This window comes from Pyrgilauda ruficollis, unplaced genomic scaffold, assembly GCF_017590135.1.
Source record: "Pyrgilauda ruficollis isolate IOZ18807 unplaced genomic scaffold, ASM1759013v1 scaffold98, whole genome shotgun sequence".
Lineage (NCBI taxonomy): Eukaryota > Metazoa > Chordata > Aves > Passeriformes > Passeridae > Pyrgilauda > Pyrgilauda ruficollis.
The window spans coordinates 23,424-41,448 of NW_024531932.1; the positions used below are offsets into that span (position 1 = coordinate 23,424).

An 18,025-nucleotide genomic window follows, 5' to 3' on the forward strand; every position below is an offset into this window, starting at 1 on the left:
GCAGTGAGGGGTCCCACCTGATCCACCCAGAACGGAGTAGATTTTGATCCATGGATTAGCAGAAGGAACAGGCTGGATAATGCCGTAATGGCCAGTAGTTCCTGCCTTATGTATTGCACAGAACATAAACTCTCCTCTAAAGGTATCACAAAATGATTTGGCTTAGAATGGTCCTTAAGGATTGCCTTGTCCCCACTGCCTGCTGTGGGCAGGGACACCTTCCACTATCCCAGGTGGCTCCAAGCCCTGTCCAGCCTGGCCTTGGGCACTGCCAGGGATCCAGGGGCAGCCACAGCTGCTCTGGGCACCCTGCGCCAGGACCTGCTCACCCTGCCAGGGAAGGATTTCTTCCTAATATCCCACCTAACCATTCCCCCTTGTCCCAAATCCCTCTCCAGCTCACCTGCAGCCCGTTTAGGCACTGGCAGGGACTCTAAGGTCCCATCTCCTGGGGGACTTTTCCAGGTGGACACCCTGAGCTTTCCCAGGCCGGATCCAAAGTAGAGGAGCTCCAGCCCCAGATAATTAACAACTAGAGCGAGCTTACAAACTGGTTTTTATTGTTGTTGTTTGTTTGTTTGTGGGTTTTTTTTTTGGTATTTTAACAAAAAACCACCTCCGTCTTTAAGGTTTTACCGCCTCCCTCCAGGTGAGGGCGCTGCTCTCCCGCCGCCGCCTCGCCCTGAGGGGGCGTGGCATGACATGGTCGGGGCGTGGCCTCCACTAATGGGGCGTGGCTTAACAGCTCTGTGGGCGTGGTCTCTCCGCGCTGTGGGCGGGGCGAGCGGGGCGGGGCAGGGCCGGGCCGGGACCCCGCGGGGAGCGGGAGGAGGAGGAGGAGGAGCGGGGAAGGAGAAGAGAAGGGAGGAAGGAGCGAAAGAGCTGGCGGCCGCAGCAGCGATGGTGAGCGGGGACTGCGAGGCCGCTGTGGGCCGGAGAGAGGAGTCCCGGCGCGGCCTGTGAGGCAGCGAGGCCCGGGCCTCGTCCGGCCGGGGCCGGGTGCGGGCTGCGGGGTCCCGGGCGCGCCTCAGGGGATGCGTGGCCGAGGGTTTGTGGTCAGGTCCTCTCGTTAGCTCCCATCCGGGGCCCATACCCTTCCCCTGAGCGTAAATATATCCTTTTATTCACACGCTGCTTCCCTCATTCCCCGCAATTACCTGGTTTCGGGGCAGAGAGGGTTAGAAACGGTGTTTTCGCCTGTCTCCGGCTGGTTTCTCTTGGGTGGGGCACAGGGATGTTTTCCTCGTGATTTTGGTGGAGGTGCTGATCTGGCTGAGAGAAATCGTGTTCGCTGGTTGATTGTTGTTTTTTTTAGAGACACGGTTTGCTAATTGGCTGTTATTTCTTTAGCTGGAAGCAAACTTCGGGATTGCTTGGAATATCGCCCACATTGGCACGGCATGAATCTCGCAATTCCTCAAACCTGGAAGGGGCACTAGGTTTCTTGGTTGTTTGGTTGGGTTTTTTTTTCCCTCCACCATCAGCAAGGGGAATTGAAATCACAGCTGCCGAGTGATAAATGAAGCAGCATTATCTTTGTGCCACTCCTTTGTCCCGCTTGCTTGTTGCATTCCCAAGTGCTGCTGCTGCTGTTCGTGCTCTGGTGTGCTTCCCCGGGACAGCCCGCACAGCCCGTGCTGGGGCTGCTTTCAGCTGCCAGAATTTGGCACTGGGTAAATCCTTGGCTGCTTGTGCAGGCTGGCCTGGGGCTGCCAGGCCCTGCTGTGTGCTGGGGCTGCTCTCACCCCAGTCCCGTCTGTGACAAAGCTTTGCGGAGGAAATTGCTGCTTATTGCACCTGAAAGACCTGCTCAGGTCTGCTCTTTTAGTCACTAGATTAGACAGTAGCTATTGCACGGGATTCCTGGCTACTGGAAAGCTTAGGAAGTTGGCTTTGTACTCGGGGAAGGAGGTTTTCCTCTGGAGAAACACTGACACACACATTTTCCCTAAGCTGTGGTTTCGCTCTGGCATCCTTTCTGTGATCTTAGCAAAAGGCAGTGTGAAGCACTGGAAACTTTCTAACCTAGACAGGGTAAAATCTTTCTTTTTCCGTGTTCTGCTCATGTCCACCCTACTCAGAGTTTCCCACCCTCTTCCTACCCTGAGAAGTTGTGTCTGAGTTGCTGGGCAGGGGAGGGTTTACTGGGGTGCTGCCTCGCTCCCTTCCTGCCTGGGGTTTGTGCAGCAGCGCTTGGAGGTTGGAGATAACCCCAATCCCAGCGTTTACTGTGTGTGGTCTGCCTGGTGTGGCAGCAATCACAGCCTTGCTGTGACTCCTCTGCTCAAAGTGGAGCCCCTTTCTGAGTAAGGGTTTTGGGGTTCTGCTTGTCTCTTTTTCTTAAGACACGACTTTGCCAATAAAAAGATGTCTCCATCTGATCTTCTCCTGCACCAGCTGCTTCCACCACAGAGCTGCTGAGAAGGACTTGGGGTGCTGTGGGTGGCAGGTGGGCCTGCCCTGGGCTGAGCCCCAGCAGGGGAGGGGGGGATTCTGCCCCTCTCAGGTGAGACCCCACCTGCAGAGCTGCCCCAGCACAGGAGGGACCTGGAGCTGCTGGAGAGAGTCTGGAGGAGGCCCAGGGTGATTAAAGGGATGGAGCAGCTCTGCTGGGAGAGATGGGGTTGTTCAGCCTGGGGAAAAGAGGCTTTGGGATGACCAAATTGTGGCCTTCTAGTGCATGAAGGGGCTGACAAGATATGTGGAGAGGGACTATTTGCAAGAGACAAGGAGGAATGGCTCCAACTGACAGAATGTTAGGTTTAGGTTAGATGTGAGGAAATAGTTTCTCCCTGTGAGGGTGATGAGACGCTGGCACAGGCAACCCAGAGAAGCTGTGGCTGCCCCATCCCTGGAAGTGTTCCAGGCCAGGCTGGAGGGGCTTGGAGCCACCTGGGATAGTGGAAGGTGTCCCTGCCCATGGCAGGAATGACATGATCTTCAAGATCTCTTCCAAATGGGTCTGTGATTCTACAGTTGTGTTGCTCTTATTCTTTGCATCCCAGGCAGTGGAAGACATTTCCTTTCAAGTACTAGCAGGCCTAGTACATGCTTTAGTCCTGCCCTTAGAGCATGAGCTGAGATTTAGGATTCCCCCAATTGATGTAGCAGCAGGTGTCCTGGTCTGTTTGCTGTGGTGATTGTGATACAGTTTTCTGTATTAAAAAAAAAAATATTTTTCCTAGAAATCTGCATGTAGAAGTCCCTCAGGATCCTTTGTGTTCTGTTTCCTTTGCCTCTCTTTGCTCATCAAGATTTATCCGTGCCATATCAGGAAGGGCATGTGGTGGATATTGCAGGGGTCGAAGGGCTCTGCGTGTTGCTGTTGATAAGATAATTTTTGAGGATTCTGCCCTATGGTTGGACTTGCCCAAGAGCAGGGCCCTTCATGTAGAACAGCAGCATTCAGTTTGTGCTGATACTGGGGGCTTTGTCCCAGGCTTGCATAACCCTGCTGGGAAGCTGTGCCAGGGCTCCCTGCTGCCTTTGTTCATGGATGCCTGCTCCCAGAACAATTGCCATGCTGGGGGCTGCTTCCAGACAGCTCCTGCCAAGGCTTCACCTCTCAGTGCTGTGGGTACCTCTTGGTGGCACCCAGGTGCTCACAAAATATTTCAGGGAAATACCCATTTTGTTCTCTGGAAGGTATGCAAGGATCTGAGGCGTGGAGGAATGAAATATGTCCAGATGAGCCTCAGCATGCAGGGAGCTGGGCACTTCTTTTACTCTAATTATTGTGGTGTCAGCAGAGGATGTTTCCTTGCACATTCTTGGAGCTGGTGACCCACGGAGGTCCATGGTGAGCTCACCGTTGGGTGGATCCTGTCTCTTGTGAGGTCCGTGCTGCCTGGAGTGTGCCTAGATATGTGCAGAAACGTCTATAAATTGGTTTTGCCTAAGGGAGCAAAGTGAACATGACACCTTGTGTGTATTTTGGGTTAAATGACATTTGCACTTGATTTTTGGAGTGTTTTGGGCTCCTGTAAAATTGGGGTTTTTTTTTGACCCACCAATCAGTCTTTTCCCATTTTGTTTTGGTAGTTTTACATTCCATCTCCACGGTGGAAGCCAGAATGCTGCTGTACTTACTCTGACTCGCTGCCTTGTTTGTTTTTGTGCTGAAGCTATAATTAGCCATTGTTTAGCCACTCCTCTTGAGCTCTCAGGCCTAGTGGTACAGTATGTATACATTCATTTTGCAGACATTCTACGTGGCAAACCTCCCCCCCAACTGCTGTCATTCTAGAAAAAGAAAAAGTTTCAGTATGGCAGTGGTGGAAATAAATGCAATGCAGACGAAACTGGTGGTGTTGGGGAGCTGTGGTAAGAAGAGTGTGGCCTGAACGTGTTTTTAATTTCACTTCAGCTCATACATCCAAAAGTTCATGATTTTTGGTTTCTGAGCGACCACGCATCCGGTGTCGCTCTGTCTGCCCACATCCTTTGGTCCTGCTGGGCAGCACGTGGTCCAAACCTTGAGCTGTAATTAGGACCTGACTAACAAATATTCCCTGCCTGCTGCTTATGCAAAGGTATTTGTCAGGCTGGGGTTGGCAGGGAGGGCCGGAGGAGCAGAGTCATTATTGGGGTGAGAATCAAAACACCGCGGGCACAGGCAGCAGCAGCGCTCTGAGGAGGCTGGGCTGCTCTTGCTCAATCCCATCGCTTCCTCTCCAGCAGGAATTGGGCAGGCTGGTGGCTGCGAGTTGTGAAAAATGCCAGTCACTTGTTTTTAAGATTTTAAAAGTTTAATAGTAATAAAATGGTTATAAAAATAGTAATGTAATTAGAGTAATAAAAATTTGAACAGCTGAGATTAGGACAATACGAGACAATAAAAACAAAGAGTTACTGAGGTCCAGGTACCTTTTTCTGGGCAAAATAAGCCCGAAATTAACAGAGGATTAACCCTTAAAAGCAATAGTTTATTGCGTATTCATACATCTCATACACGATGTATAAATTCCATTCAGACAAAGGATTGTGTCTGGTCAGTATCAACTTCTTCCTCTGAATCCTGACAGCCTCTACAGGGCTGAATGAGGTGGGAAGAAGTTCGTTTCTTCTGATAATGGGACAATAAATTCTCTTTCTCTGAAAGATTTAGGTGTCCTGTGGCTGCTATCTCGGTGGGAGTCCTCTCTTTAAAAGAAAGTACACACAGCATAGTTTCTATTTTAACATTGTTATAACCCAAAACTATATTTAACATGCTGGGTGGGACTTGGAGCCACCTGGGATAGTGGAAGGTGTCCCTGGATCCCTGGCAGTGTCCAAGGCCAGGTTGGGTGGGGCTTGGAGCCACCTGGGATAGTGGAAGGTGTCCCTGCCCATGGCAGGAGTTTGGAACAAGATGGTCTTTAAGGTCTTTTCTGGCCTAAGCCTTTCTGTGATTCTTTGATCTTAGCACTTCCTCCCTGGACAGTCAGCCTCATGGTATTGCATAACATAAGCTTGCCTTTAAAAGCTACTTTTATTCTGTGGTCCCCTTTTGAACCCACTTTAAACCTTCTTTTGGAGGAAGGAAGGTTCAGCTGGTAAAATCTTTCTTCCTGTTTTTCCCACAGGTAAACTCAGACAGTGTTTCAATTTCCGCAGAAACAGAAGGCACTTGTGAGGAAAGTCTGAGGTTCTCTAGTTTATTGCCATTCTGTTTCTCTCTCTTTTTTCTTTTAAGCTTTTTTTTTTTTTTTTTTTTTTTTTTTTTTTTTTTTTTTTTTTTTTTTTAAAACACAAAACCCCCACCCTAAAACTCGAAACCCAGCCGAGGAAGTGCTGTTCTGGCAGAAATGCAAAATGTGCTCTCATTAGCTTTGGCATTCCTCCCCCCTCCCTTTTCTATCATCTGGGACAGAAGAGCATTACTGCAGTTAATTTGTGCTCTTTTGTAGTGGGGTAAGTGCTATCCTTGGAACCAGCTCAGCTAGCTAATGACTTCTAGAAATAAAGTACTAAGGATGTATTCCTAATCTGTGCAGCTACAAATTCAATATGTAAACTGCTTAGGTAGCTGAGTGCATTAATATCAGTACAAATGAGCACTGCAAGTCCTAATGATAGCAATTAGTATTTTATCTGATACCTGGGTCTGTCTTACTGCTCTGAGAATTAAAAACAAATCCTCCAGTGGAGATTTTTTTTTCTCCCTGCTCTTTAGTGTGCTCATAAGTCAGGTTTTTAAACTGCTTCTGAAATAATCCTGTGGCTTGTGAAGCTTTTGTGTGGGGAAGGTTCTCTTACAGAAAGAAAAGCAGCTTATCTACTCTCTTCTAATGGGAAGGGAAACCTTTATTTTTTGATGCCTTCACAAATAAGCAGTTTATTGTCTTACATGAAATTCTGTCCTGTAGACAGGTTTAAAATCAGGTCAGCCTGTTATCTTTAACCCAGCTGGGGAAGCAGTTTTTTTACCCTGAGCAGCACCTCCAGGGCTGCAGGGCAAGGAATTCTGATGGCTGGGTCACCCAGAGGCTGATTATTCCCCCTGCCCCTCCCTGTAAAATGAGGAAGTGGTATGGGACTGCAATTGTGGTGAATCCCAGAATGGTTTGGGTTGGAAGGGACCTTAAAGATCATCCAGTGCCAGTCACCTTCCACTTGACCAGGTTGTTCTAAGCCCTTCCAACCTGGGCTTGCTCACTTCCAGGGATCCAGGGGCAGCCCCAGCTTCCCTGGGCCTCACCAGCCCACAGGGAAGGATTCCTTCCTGACATCCCATCCGACATCCTGACATCCATCCCTCTGTCAGTGGGAAGCCACATGCTCTTGTCCTGTCATCCTGCTCCTGTAAAAAGTCACTCTGTCTCTTTTTTATAAGCTCCCTTTTAACCCAGCATGTTCCTGGATGTAATGAAAACATTTGAGTGCAACCTTCTAAATGCCCTCTGGTTTCTGTGGGATTAAGTGAATAATTCAGAAAGTGAAGGTCTCTCATGTCTTGCTGGAGACTTTCAGGGAAAGGAGCATTTGGGAAACACTGAGCCAGAGAGCTGAGAAATTGTAATTCACTGCTAACTCATCTTCTGTACCAATTTTCACTGGGTTTTTAAATCCCAGTTTTTATTATCTTCCTCAATGGACCAACCTCATCCTTCAAACTCATCTAAGTATAAAATGAGTGAAAAAGGAAAGTGGGAAATACAGAGAGCACTTTACCTGGTCAAACTAACACTTGTGGATTGATTTCAGATTGGGGTTTTTTTAAAGCACGAAAGGGGAAGAAATTCTTCAATGTTTTATGGACATAGTGAAAATCTTCTCTCATTTGTTCAAAATTTGGATATACCATTGAGTTCCCATATGTCTTTGCTCAGGGGTTTCAGTGACAACAAAATGTGCAGAGAGCTGGGATCTTCTGTCCAGAGCTTTCTCCAAGAGTGAGGTCATTCTCTTGCCAGATTTATTTCCTTTGACTTGGCCATTGACTGGAGCGACTTCTGTCAAGAAGGTCATGTTCCATTTTGATTCAGGGCTTAGTGTCCTCCATCTTCAGGAAAAAAAAAGGGCACAGCCCACTTTACATTTGATGCTGCAGCATTTTCTTGCCATGAGTTGAGAACAGCTATTGAGGCAGCAGTCCATTAGTGGCTCCATTTCCCTCCTTTAAGTGCAGCTCCAAAACAGAATGATAACCTGGCATTTCATCCTGGGCAAAGAACCAAAGTCATTGCTGCTGGTTAAAGGCTCGTTTCCAGGGCTTTGCAAGTGAAGATTGTGCAAACTCGCTGAAACTTAAGTAGCACCTCTGGTTAGCTGGAAAAGGTGGCTCTTCTGGAATTCTGGGGTTAAATCGGCTTTGTGGTGAGTGGCTTGGAGGACGGGCATTCATTAGCTGGGACATTGCCTAATTGCAGTGGTTTGTGTGGCTGCCTTGTTTTGGAGGCTGAAGTGGCTCTGATGTATTTTTAAATTGCCCTTTGCCTAGTGAATAGGTGCTAATTTGCCTTCTCAGAGCTCAGTGCTGCCTGCTTTTGCCCAGTTCAGTCCCTGTCCCTTCAGCCTGTGCTGGGACATGGGTGAAAACCCTCCTCTGTTAAGGGTAAACGCTGGAACTGATGCATTTATTCTGCTGGAATTTGTGTTTGGGATGCTTAAATGCTTTCAAACTCTGCCATGTTATACGCATTTTACTGCTTTTCCGATGTAGTGAGTATTCATTGGTGTTGCTTTTTGGTAAGGAAACCTGCCTTCCTCCTCTGATTATTAGGAAAACCTTGGCTTTTTTTAGATAATAGCCTCTCCAGCTGTATTGGAATAACACATCCCTTAAAAAAAAAGTTAATTAAATGATGCTTCAGTTGTTGGCTTGACCCAGAAGTGAGACCGGTGAAGGGTCCTGAGAAGGGAAGTTTTAGCAGGTTTTAATTTAGTGGTTTGTTGAAAAAACTGCTGTATTCCCACCCGAAATCCAACAGCACAGGAATCAAGGATTTATTCCTTCCAAGGTTTAGTTACAATCTTTTGAAAAGCCCCAAGTACTTTCCCTGTTGCTTGGAGGGTGAAGCTCTCAAGGGCTGGAGATCTCCCCAGTTAAACTGGGCTGGTCAAAAGGGAAGAGGGATTTGGGAGAGGGCTCTCTTCTTGCTTAATCTTCTTATCTCTAGAAAGAAGAGAATTTTTTCCCAGAGAATTGGATGGAAGACCCCTGTTCAGGGGGAAATGTCCTTTCTCTCCTGTGCACAGCCAGTTTTTCTGACACTCTTGAAGAGCCTCTGGTTTGAAGCTATTGATTAGGAACTTGGGCTGTGTCCCGACAGTAATTCCTGCTTTGACATTGTAATTGTGCTTGCATCACCGTTTTCTGGGGGTTATTTTGGCGGCAGCAGTGTTTTCCTCTCCCATCCCCCACCCCCTTGGTGTGTAACATGCTAATTAGATCTTTAAATTAAGGACTTGCTGAGTGCTTCCATCTTCATTGAAAATCCAGCCCGAGGTATTTAATAGACCTGTTTTGGTGGTACCTTCACTCACCGCCTGAGAATGCCTTGGAAAAAAATTCACACAGTTCCATCTCTTGGGCAGTGGTAAGATCTGTTGGTGGTTCTTGGGATTGTGCAGAGAACCGTACATAACTCATCTGCTCTTGGTGCTTCTGTCTTAGTATCTGAAGTCTCTAAAGGTTTGTATTTTTATCTGTCACTCTTGAGTGGAAGGGAGTAAAAACTATCTTCTACCTCTGCTTTTTATGTCACAGATCTTCAATGAGGTCCACAGCTCACAAATGGCCTTAGCCAGCTCAGATACCAAAATCCTCTGGTTCCTCACAGACTGGGACACTTGCTTCTTCATCTTCATCTCACATGTGCAGACTGCTTGACATTACCTATCTGTTCTCTAAATTTGTACCACAAACAGTGATCCAAAATACAGCTTCCAAAAAATGAAACCCTCACTAACAAAACTTCAGTTTTCAGAAATAAACAGCTAAAAGTTCTAATTGCTTAAAACTATTTCTAGAAAGAACTAAACGGTGCATCTAGGATCCATAGCACTGATTTAGAAAGTTTAGATCGTCTACCACTCCAAAAAATAGCTGTAATAATTTAATTTCTTTGAAAGGCAAATAGAATATTTCCTTATTTGAAGAAAAAGAAGATGATGCCCATTTTAGTTGAAGTGTATCTCTAGGACACACACTTCTAGAACTCAAGCTAATTTTTATAGGAATTAAGGAGAGCATGGGGTCTGCATACCAGAAAGCCCCTTTTTAATCAATAGCTGGATTTTTGATGCCCTACTTGTTTTCATTTGTGTTTTTCTCAACTTTGCCCAGGATGCCATCACTCCCTACAAGGAAATCCTCCAGCTGTATTGGGAGAAAGTGACAGGCTTTGTGAACGCCCGCTGCGATGGACTGGAGCCCTGGCAGCTCATTGGGTTGACCTTTTCTTCCACACTTGCAAGTGTGTGGCTGCATGGCTTCCTCTGCCAGCCTGAGAGTAAGTATTGGACATGGAGGGTTTTCTTACCTTTGCAGGGAGGGGAGGTGGCCCTGGCTGTTCTGGGCAGTGGAAGGAAAGAGGGTGGAAGAAGGCCAGACTCTTGTGAAAACAGGCTTTCTGCTGTCACCTAATATCTACCACATTCTTCTGAATTAAGGTCAATGAAATCAATTTGTTAAATGAAGCTTCCCCATTCTGTCAGAGGGTGCATGGAATGTGCTTCTGTCTCCTTCCCTTTCCTTTCCCTTCCCTCCCTTTTTCCTTTGGCTGAACCATGTGCTTGTCACAACACTCTCTTCTTGCCCAAACCCTGGGGAGATTTATGGAGAGCTGGGTTCCTGTGAGCTTAGTCACTGCTGCAGAGTGTCTGGATAACTCCTGGTTGTTTCCCTTCCTGCTGGGGGAACAGATGTGGTCTTGATGCCATGTTGGGGGCACATTTCATCCTCAAAATATTCAAGATGTGATAGTGTTAGGAAATTTTCTTCTTGTAACTTTTTTTTAAAATATATTTCCGGAGTATCTTCCTGTTTTGAGTGGTTTCTGGTACTGGCAGCTCTTCAGTGGAGCTGCATTCTGCAGAACCTGCAGTTTTCCCTGGTGGTGTGATGGCCTGAGGTCACTGCCATGCCCTCTGAGGTGCATTTCAGTTCCCACAGGCCTTGGGGTTACACTCTGGGGGCAGCTCGTGAAAATTGGCCAAGTTTTTAACTTGATGTCTCTGTTTCTGAAGCAGCCCTTTCTCTTTATGAAGCAGCTGAACAGTGGGAATGTCTGTAAGGAGCAAATTGCTTTGAAACTTCTGTTCAGGACAGTTATCTTCCTAGCTAGTATTTGTACTGTTGCACTATGTATTTTGTTTAAGTATGGACTAGCTCTTTGAAGATCTGATTAGACTGTCAGGATTTTTCAGGAGTTTGCAGTCTTTTCTTGCTGTGAAAATTATTAATAAAACAGTGTGCGCACTGAGATGTGCAACAGAAATGTTATTTACCAGGGCACTGACAAGTATTTACTACAGAATGTGCCAATTAGTGTCCTTGGTAGCTTTTCAAATTGTATATATGAAGTGAAATGTATATGAAGTGTAGATAAAATTGCAAAGTCTTCAAATGGTTGATTTCTAAACTTCTAGTTATTTTTTGGTTTTTCCTGTAACTGATGGTTTGTAGGTAGGACTGGGAAGGCATTTTGGTGGCTGTAAAGCATCTGTGTCATCCAGATTTCATTCCTGCCTTTGGAGCTACCTGAGGAGTTTTCCAGTGCTTGTCATCAGTGGCTTCTCTCATTTGAGTCTGTGCTGTGGTGGAATTTCTGCTCTTCCCTCTGTCCATTCCCTTTCCCTGAGTCACCTCCCAGTGCATCAAACAGGGCAAATCCACGTTGTGTTGTGGTTGACATTGTCACAAGTGTCCCTTGGTCTGGGAGTCTGTTTCACACTGCTCAGTGGTTTTAAGTAACTACTCTGCTTTGAAGAGGCAGGAGATGTTACTAATTCCTTACCTTTAGCAAACCCTGAAATCCCTCTTTTTCCTGTAAAATTCTACACGTGGGTGTGAATTCCCATGTAGTAGGAAACAAATAACTGATTCCTGTAGATGGCTGCTGTTCTGCAGTCCAGATGTTTACATGGCATGGTCCACCCATGAAAACCTGGCTCTTGGATCCACTCATCTGTCTCACCATGTCCCCTGTGTTATTTCAGCTGGGATCAGGAATGCTGAGCTTGGATCCTGAGCTGCATCAGAAGTTTCTGTTTTGTTTTTTTGTTTCTTAGGTTCCTTTCTGCCTTTTGTCTTTCAGGTTTGACATCCCGAAGTAAAAAACAGTTCTTTAAACTGCTGAGAAAAATGCCATTTGTTGGGGCTATAGTAAGTATTTGAACAAGTACTTACAGGACTATTCCAAGTCCTTTTTTCAGCTCTTTTGGAGAATATACAGTTCAGTGCATCTTTGTTGTCATGTCACTGTGATCCTAATGACCCAGGTTATACATTTGGAATGTCTTCTTCTGCCTCCTGATTTAATGACAGGTGTAATTTCTACCCAGTCTTTATGTCATAGCATCACTGCCATAATAAAGGGGTTCCACCTTTTTTTTAACTTTCAAGCTGTTTATATTAAGCAAGAATGAGTGAATTCTCCAGTAACATTTCCTTGTTTTTAGATTTTAAGAAAATGATTTTAATTTTGGAAGAAGGTCCAGGATTGAACTGGAATTACTCTTCTGAAGCAGTGTGGACAATTGTGAGACAGCAGTTGTCACATAGACAGCAATTCTACATTGTTGTGCAATGTGCAAGGGTATTGGGTATTTATTGTAATCAAGCAGCTGGCCATGATTTGTTCAGGGCTCAGATAGCTATTAGCAAAAGTTAGCAGAAGGATATCAGCACTTTGTGTAATCATTAAAATGACCAAGGAGCTGTAGTGTGGGAGCTGGTGTTTGTGGGGGTTTTTTTTAGTTTTGTTTTTTTTTTTTTTTCTTTCTTTTTTTTCCTCCTAAAGTCTTGAAACCACAACTGTCAGCATGTTTTAGCAGGTTAAGGACTGGGGATGAAGAAATGCACAGCTGGGTTTATTTCACCTCGTAAACCGTGGTGTCACACTCGATTGCACTTCCTGCTGCTTGCTGTGCTGGTGTATTTACACCTTGATTCCAGGGGTCAGATCTCTTCCAGGCAATTTATCCAAAGAGTAGCGCAGAGGAATTTTTTTTTCCTTTTGCTGTGGATATGGAAAGAGTTCTCCAGTTTCTCCCATTTCACCTCCTAACCTGAGTAGTCCTTGATCAAGCAAATTCTGCTCTGCTTGTTTCTTGCCTGCCTGTTAGAAAAGGACACTTGATATAATCCCTGTTGTGTCCAGACCTCCCTTCCCAGGGCTAACCCTGCTCCCCTGTGCCAGAGCACTCCTGCTGTGTCCTGTCTGTGTCCTCTTCCTGTTCTTTGGTGGGTTGATCCCTGATAACTTATCAGGTACACGAGGCCTTGACTTTGAGGCATTCCAATGTGCAAAAGTCAATATGCCAACACCTGTGTTGCCTGGAAGAAGGATCTTTACTTTGGAATGTGTTGAGAGAAGTCTGGGGTTTCCTGAGTGCAGGGTGTGAAGAAAGAAATCTCTGAACTGTGCCTGTGGTGGAGATTTCTTTGTTGTGTTTCTGTTTTTGCGAGTTTCTAAACCATGTGTGTGGGGGTAGAGTAGGCAAAGTACAAACCAATGCTCCTAAAGACCTCTACAAATTAAAAACTGTGACTTGAAAAGGTTTTCTGGGTAAAAATGCAGGTTTTTTTCCTTGAGTTTTATTTTCTGAAGCACTAAGGAAAGGGGTCAAAGCTCCCAGTGGAGCAGTTCATGTCTGCTCCATCAGCACCACAGGTACAGGCAGCAGGTCCTGTCCTGCACACATTCAACAACTATTTAGAATTTGACCAGTGCCACAGTTTGATAGACTTTTTTCTTTCTTGTTAGATTCAAAAGAAGATTGATGAAGCCTTGAATGATGTCACTTCCAGTTTATCCTTCCTGAAAGATGAAAGGGAATATATCAAAGCACTGCCAGAACAAGGCATGAGCCAGCCTGAAGTGCTGCAGAAGATGAAAGAGTACAGCTCAAAAGGTGAGTCTGTACTGCAGCAGACACCACACATGACACTTCCTCTCCTAAATGAGTCCCAGTGACTCCTGCTGATGGTTTCAGTTTAAGTATTTTGTCCCCTTGCAAGTTTTTGTCTGTTTCTCTTCTGACATGACTGAGATTCATGAGTTCTAATGCTGTGTTCAGGTATTTACATTGAAATTCTGTTCCTTCCACAAGAATTTCAGGCTGTTGGAGAGATGGGAGAGCTGAGGAGAGGAGAAATATGGAGGAAGTTATCTTTTTGGATTGCATTTCTGAGCAGCTGCCTTGATGTTTGACTTTTACCAGAAATGTGAAGCCCCAGAAAATACAATCCAATTTCCAAGTAGGATTGTTAGGGAATTTCCAAGACTGTGACCTCAGTTAAGAGAGACAATGGTTTGTGCCTTGAAAAAGCCTTTTAAGGAAGAGTGATGATGATGTTCTCCTGGCTTGAGTCCACACAAGCAGTGTCTGACACTTCATCTGAGTTGCCTCTCTCATGTAAACATGTTCCCCCTGATTTGTGTGCCTGTTACTCCTAATGAGCAATTCGGGTGACTCCCTGTCCAGGGAAGTAGATACAACTGCCCTGCTCCTATCCCAGATTTGAGAAATGCCTTGAATTTTCTGCTACAAGAGTGCATCTGCTCCAAATCCAGAAACACACAATTTCATGATCCAGTATCCTGGAACAGCTTCCTTCTTTTCTACTGCTGTGTATTGCTAATGTTGTTTCTGTCTGTGTTTTCTGTTTAATTTTTGTTTTCTTCCTTTACTGGGTTCTTTTTTCTTTTCTAAAATTGTCCTCCCCCCCTATTTTTGTCCCCCACCCCTCTGGAAGATGTCTGGAAGTACCAGTTTAGGTGAAATTTAATTGACGTGCCAGCACTGTGGATTTTAGCAGTACAAACTTGGCTTTTCCATCTCTTCCCAGCTTCCTGTGGTGGTGGGTGCTCTTTGAAAGTGGCTTTAATTTAGTGTCCAGTTGGTTGAACAGCAGTTGGGGAGACTGCTGGGGATTAAGTGGATTATTTATTAATATAACTGCTTGCTCCAGCTACATGTTGGTTATGTGCTGACTCTTTAGTCACCATTTACTTGCGGTTTGCTAAGTTCACATGGTGCCAGGGGCTCAGCTTCACACACAGCTGTCCCTGGGCCACAAAACTCGGGGAAATCTCAAAGCTGAGTCCTCCTCTGTGGAACTGAGAGGATTTTCCATGTGCTTTTCCACCCTGGCTGGGAATGGCTGCGGGCCACAAAACTCGGGGAAATCTCAAAGCTGAGTCCTCTATGGAACTGAGGGGATTTTCCTTGTGGTTTTCCACCCTGGCTGGGAATGACTGTGTTTGTGAGCAGTGTGTGCTCTTCCCTCTTTTGCAGGAGATGTACGCTGGCAGGATGGGAAAGTCTCTGGGACTGTGTACAGTGGTGAAGAGAAACTCACCCACTTGCTGGTGAAGGTAATGTGCAAGCAGGCCAACTTTGCATCTTCAGGGTGACCAGAAACCCCTCAGAGCTGTTCCAGCATCCCCAAATAAATAGGGAAGATCTAAAACTTAAATCTGGGAAGGGGAATTAGTGGCAATTTGGGCAGTGTGACTCCGGCCAGGTAACTGTCCCTGTGAAAACACCTCGTAGAGATAACTGGGATCTAATCAGATGAGGTGCTGTTGTGAGTGAGAAAGTAATCAGTAATTACAAGTGAACTGGAGACTGGTACTGGAACAGCTATCACTGAGCAAAGCTGAGCTCCTCTTGGTTTGAGCAAAAGAGAAGTTTTGGGAAACGTTTTCTGGCATGGTTATGTGGTCCAAATCTTAGACCATGGAGCACTGGCACGCTTCAGTGGTGTTCTTGTGAGGTCTGTTTACCTGCTCAGGAATTCCTCCCTTTGAAAAGGCTGCAAAATAACCTAAACAACCTAAAGGTTTGTTTTCAAGTACATCTCCTTCCAGAGTTCTTTTGCTAGAAAGGGAAGTCTGGCCCTCTTGTTCCTGGGAACAGTTTTTGTAGCAGCGGTTTTTGTAGCAGGCTCTGTTTGGTGGTTGCTATTGCTGTTTTCTTCCTCATGTTGACATTTTCTCTGCCGCTTTTGGAGAAACAAAGCTCAGAGCAGCCTTTCTGGAGGGGCCTCAGCTTGGATCACTTTGTGGAAACATTCCCTTTGTTTGTGCTGATTATTCACTGGTTTGTTTTGCTGTATTTTATTTAACTTCCCTGCAGTTGCTTTTTGATCTGGACTGCAGGAGGTTGGGGCTGGCCTGTTCCAGCCTTGTATCCTCTGAATCCACAGTTGTGGAATGAGCAGAAATACTGGTTTCTACAGCCACTTTCCTTGTGGTGTGGGTGGCATTTGTGCTTTACTGCCTGCTTCAGAACCCCCTCTTAACAATAAACTTGAGAACAAGTTCTGCTAAGTCACTTTTTTTTTCCTGACTTGTGTAAAGCAGGATGTATCTTGTGTTCTTTAAAAACAGCAGAATTATTAGACCTGTCCTTACAACAAGAGATACTGCTGTGCTGTAGAATCCACTGCAGAGGTCTGAATGCCTTAGAAAAACATTTATTTTTTCTTTATTTTACTCCTCAGCTTCCCAGCTTGTGGCATTTACTTTCAGGAGCAGTTAAGTCCTGTAATATTCTTATGGTAAAATGCAGCTAATTTGCTTCTAGAGTGCACATGGGGAGTTCTTAAAGCCTCATCTGCATGTCTAACTTTCTGTTTTCTGAAGGTGTATGAAGAGTTTGCCTGGAGTAATCCTCTCCATCCAGATATATTCCCTGGTCTGAGGAAGATGGAAGCAGAAGTAGTGAGGATTGCCTGCACGCTCTTCCACGGGGGCCCCAAATCTTGTGGTGCTGTAAGTAGCCTGTGTTTGCTGCCTGAACATTTTGGGTATTTTTGACTTTGACAAGTGCAAATGCACCTTGTGCTCTCCAGGTGAGCATGAGGGTAAGCTCATTCTGGTGTATTCCATGCCAGCTGTGTTAATTAAGCTGTGTTAAGAGGTTGCTTAATTCCTCTTCTTGAGAGAGACAGTTCCACTCAGAGAAACAGTTCTGTAAGCAAGACCATTTACTTCAGCTTTTTTTTTTCCCACTCTAAAGTGACACAGGCTTGATGGCAGTTGGAAAAGAGAACTGGTGTAATGCAGCCTGGCTGGATGTCAGTGGGGAACTGTGAGCAGAGAAGTGTCACTCTGAGAAGCTCCCCTCAGTTTTACTCTCTGAGCTGGAGATCTGTGAGCCTGCCAGATTGCTGAGCTTGAGGGCAAGGCCAGCTGGCTGGCTGGCTACTCACCAACAAGCAGGCATGGATTGTCAGCTGTCCAGCTGGAAAGCTGTGTTTCCAGGCTCATGTGGCCTTCCTGTGCAAACCAGTTGTACAGTCTTGATAAAATTCCCAGCAAGAGTCCAAATGTGTGTTCTTAAGCTGGTGCTTTCAGTGTTGGAAGGCGGTGTTGACACAAGAGCTTACGAGCTGAACTGGCCTTGAGTGGGCTTTCCCTGTCAGCTGGAGGCTTGCTTGTGTTAAGGGGTTGAGAACTGGAGTAGCTTTGTAGAAGGTGTAGTTGGGATCAGACTCCCAGTGGGACTGAAGAAGAGCTCGGCTGTGTGGGAGTGCAAGATGTGATTGCGTTTGAGAGGAGGAGGTGACACCCTCTGACCTGACTTTTCTTCTCAGGCCTGCATTCCTTGTACCACCTTCAACTTTAGAGGAGGAACGTGCCTCTTTGCTTATAAAAACCATTTCACCTCACCTCAGTTGCTTTCTGGCTTGCAGAGCTGAGATTATCCCTGGGGCTGGGCATGAAGCTGTTGGGACTGGTTTCTGTCAGCAGTTGGGACATCACCTGGCACAGCAGGCAGAGAGCTGTGTGCCCCTGATAGGTGCTTGGGGGACTTTGCTTGCTGAAGCCTGCACAGGGGATCTTTGGCTTTTGTTATGTAAAACACGATGTAAAGGTGTCAGCCTTGGCCTTGGGTGCTCTCCCTCTGAAATGGAAAAGTGGGATTGCCTAAGAAAAGGTCAGAACAGGTAAAAAACTGCCACAGCCAAAGTGAGACCTGCACGAATATACTCTGGGGGAATCCTGCTTTTCCTTCTGTCCTCCTCTCACTCCTGAGGATAGTCCCACACAGCAAAGGAAGTGCACAGCCTGCTGTGGGATTCTGTCCTAGCTGCTTGAACACAGCCCCAGAGACAGGGAGAAGGGGAGGGCTGGATAGTTGATCAGCTGGAAACAGAAGATTAATTGCACCCTGGTAATTACTATGTCTGAATGAGTGTTTCCAGTGGACTTCTTGTCTTCCTCCCACTGTTCTTCCTGACTGAAGTGTCCAGAGTTGCTGATCCCTGATGGAGAGATGTGGGTGGGTATATGGAGGTCACATGCTTTTTAGGTACTTGGGCTCGAAGACTTCTCTTACTTTCTTTTCTTCTCCCCAGAATTGA

At 46.0% G+C, this 18,025-nt stretch overlaps 1 protein-coding gene across 1 annotated transcript in view; it reads left to right on the forward strand.

Annotated features, from left to right (window-relative positions):
• Window positions 1-812: 812 nt before the first annotated feature.
• SGPL1 (sphingosine-1-phosphate lyase 1) overlaps window positions 813-18,025 on the forward strand; it is a 30,527-nt gene continuing 13,314 nt past the window's right edge. The window contains exons 1-6 of the mRNA XM_041490103.1: window positions 813-903; window positions 9,773-9,938; window positions 11,745-11,812; window positions 13,416-13,563; window positions 14,950-15,029; window positions 16,302-16,430. Coding sequence (XP_041346037.1) covers window positions 901-903; window positions 9,773-9,938; window positions 11,745-11,812; window positions 13,416-13,563; window positions 14,950-15,029; window positions 16,302-16,430 — 594 coding nt within the window. The 5' untranslated portion in view covers window positions 813-900. The remainder of the gene's footprint in view (window positions 904-9,772; window positions 9,939-11,744; window positions 11,813-13,415; window positions 13,564-14,949; window positions 15,030-16,301; window positions 16,431-18,025) is intronic.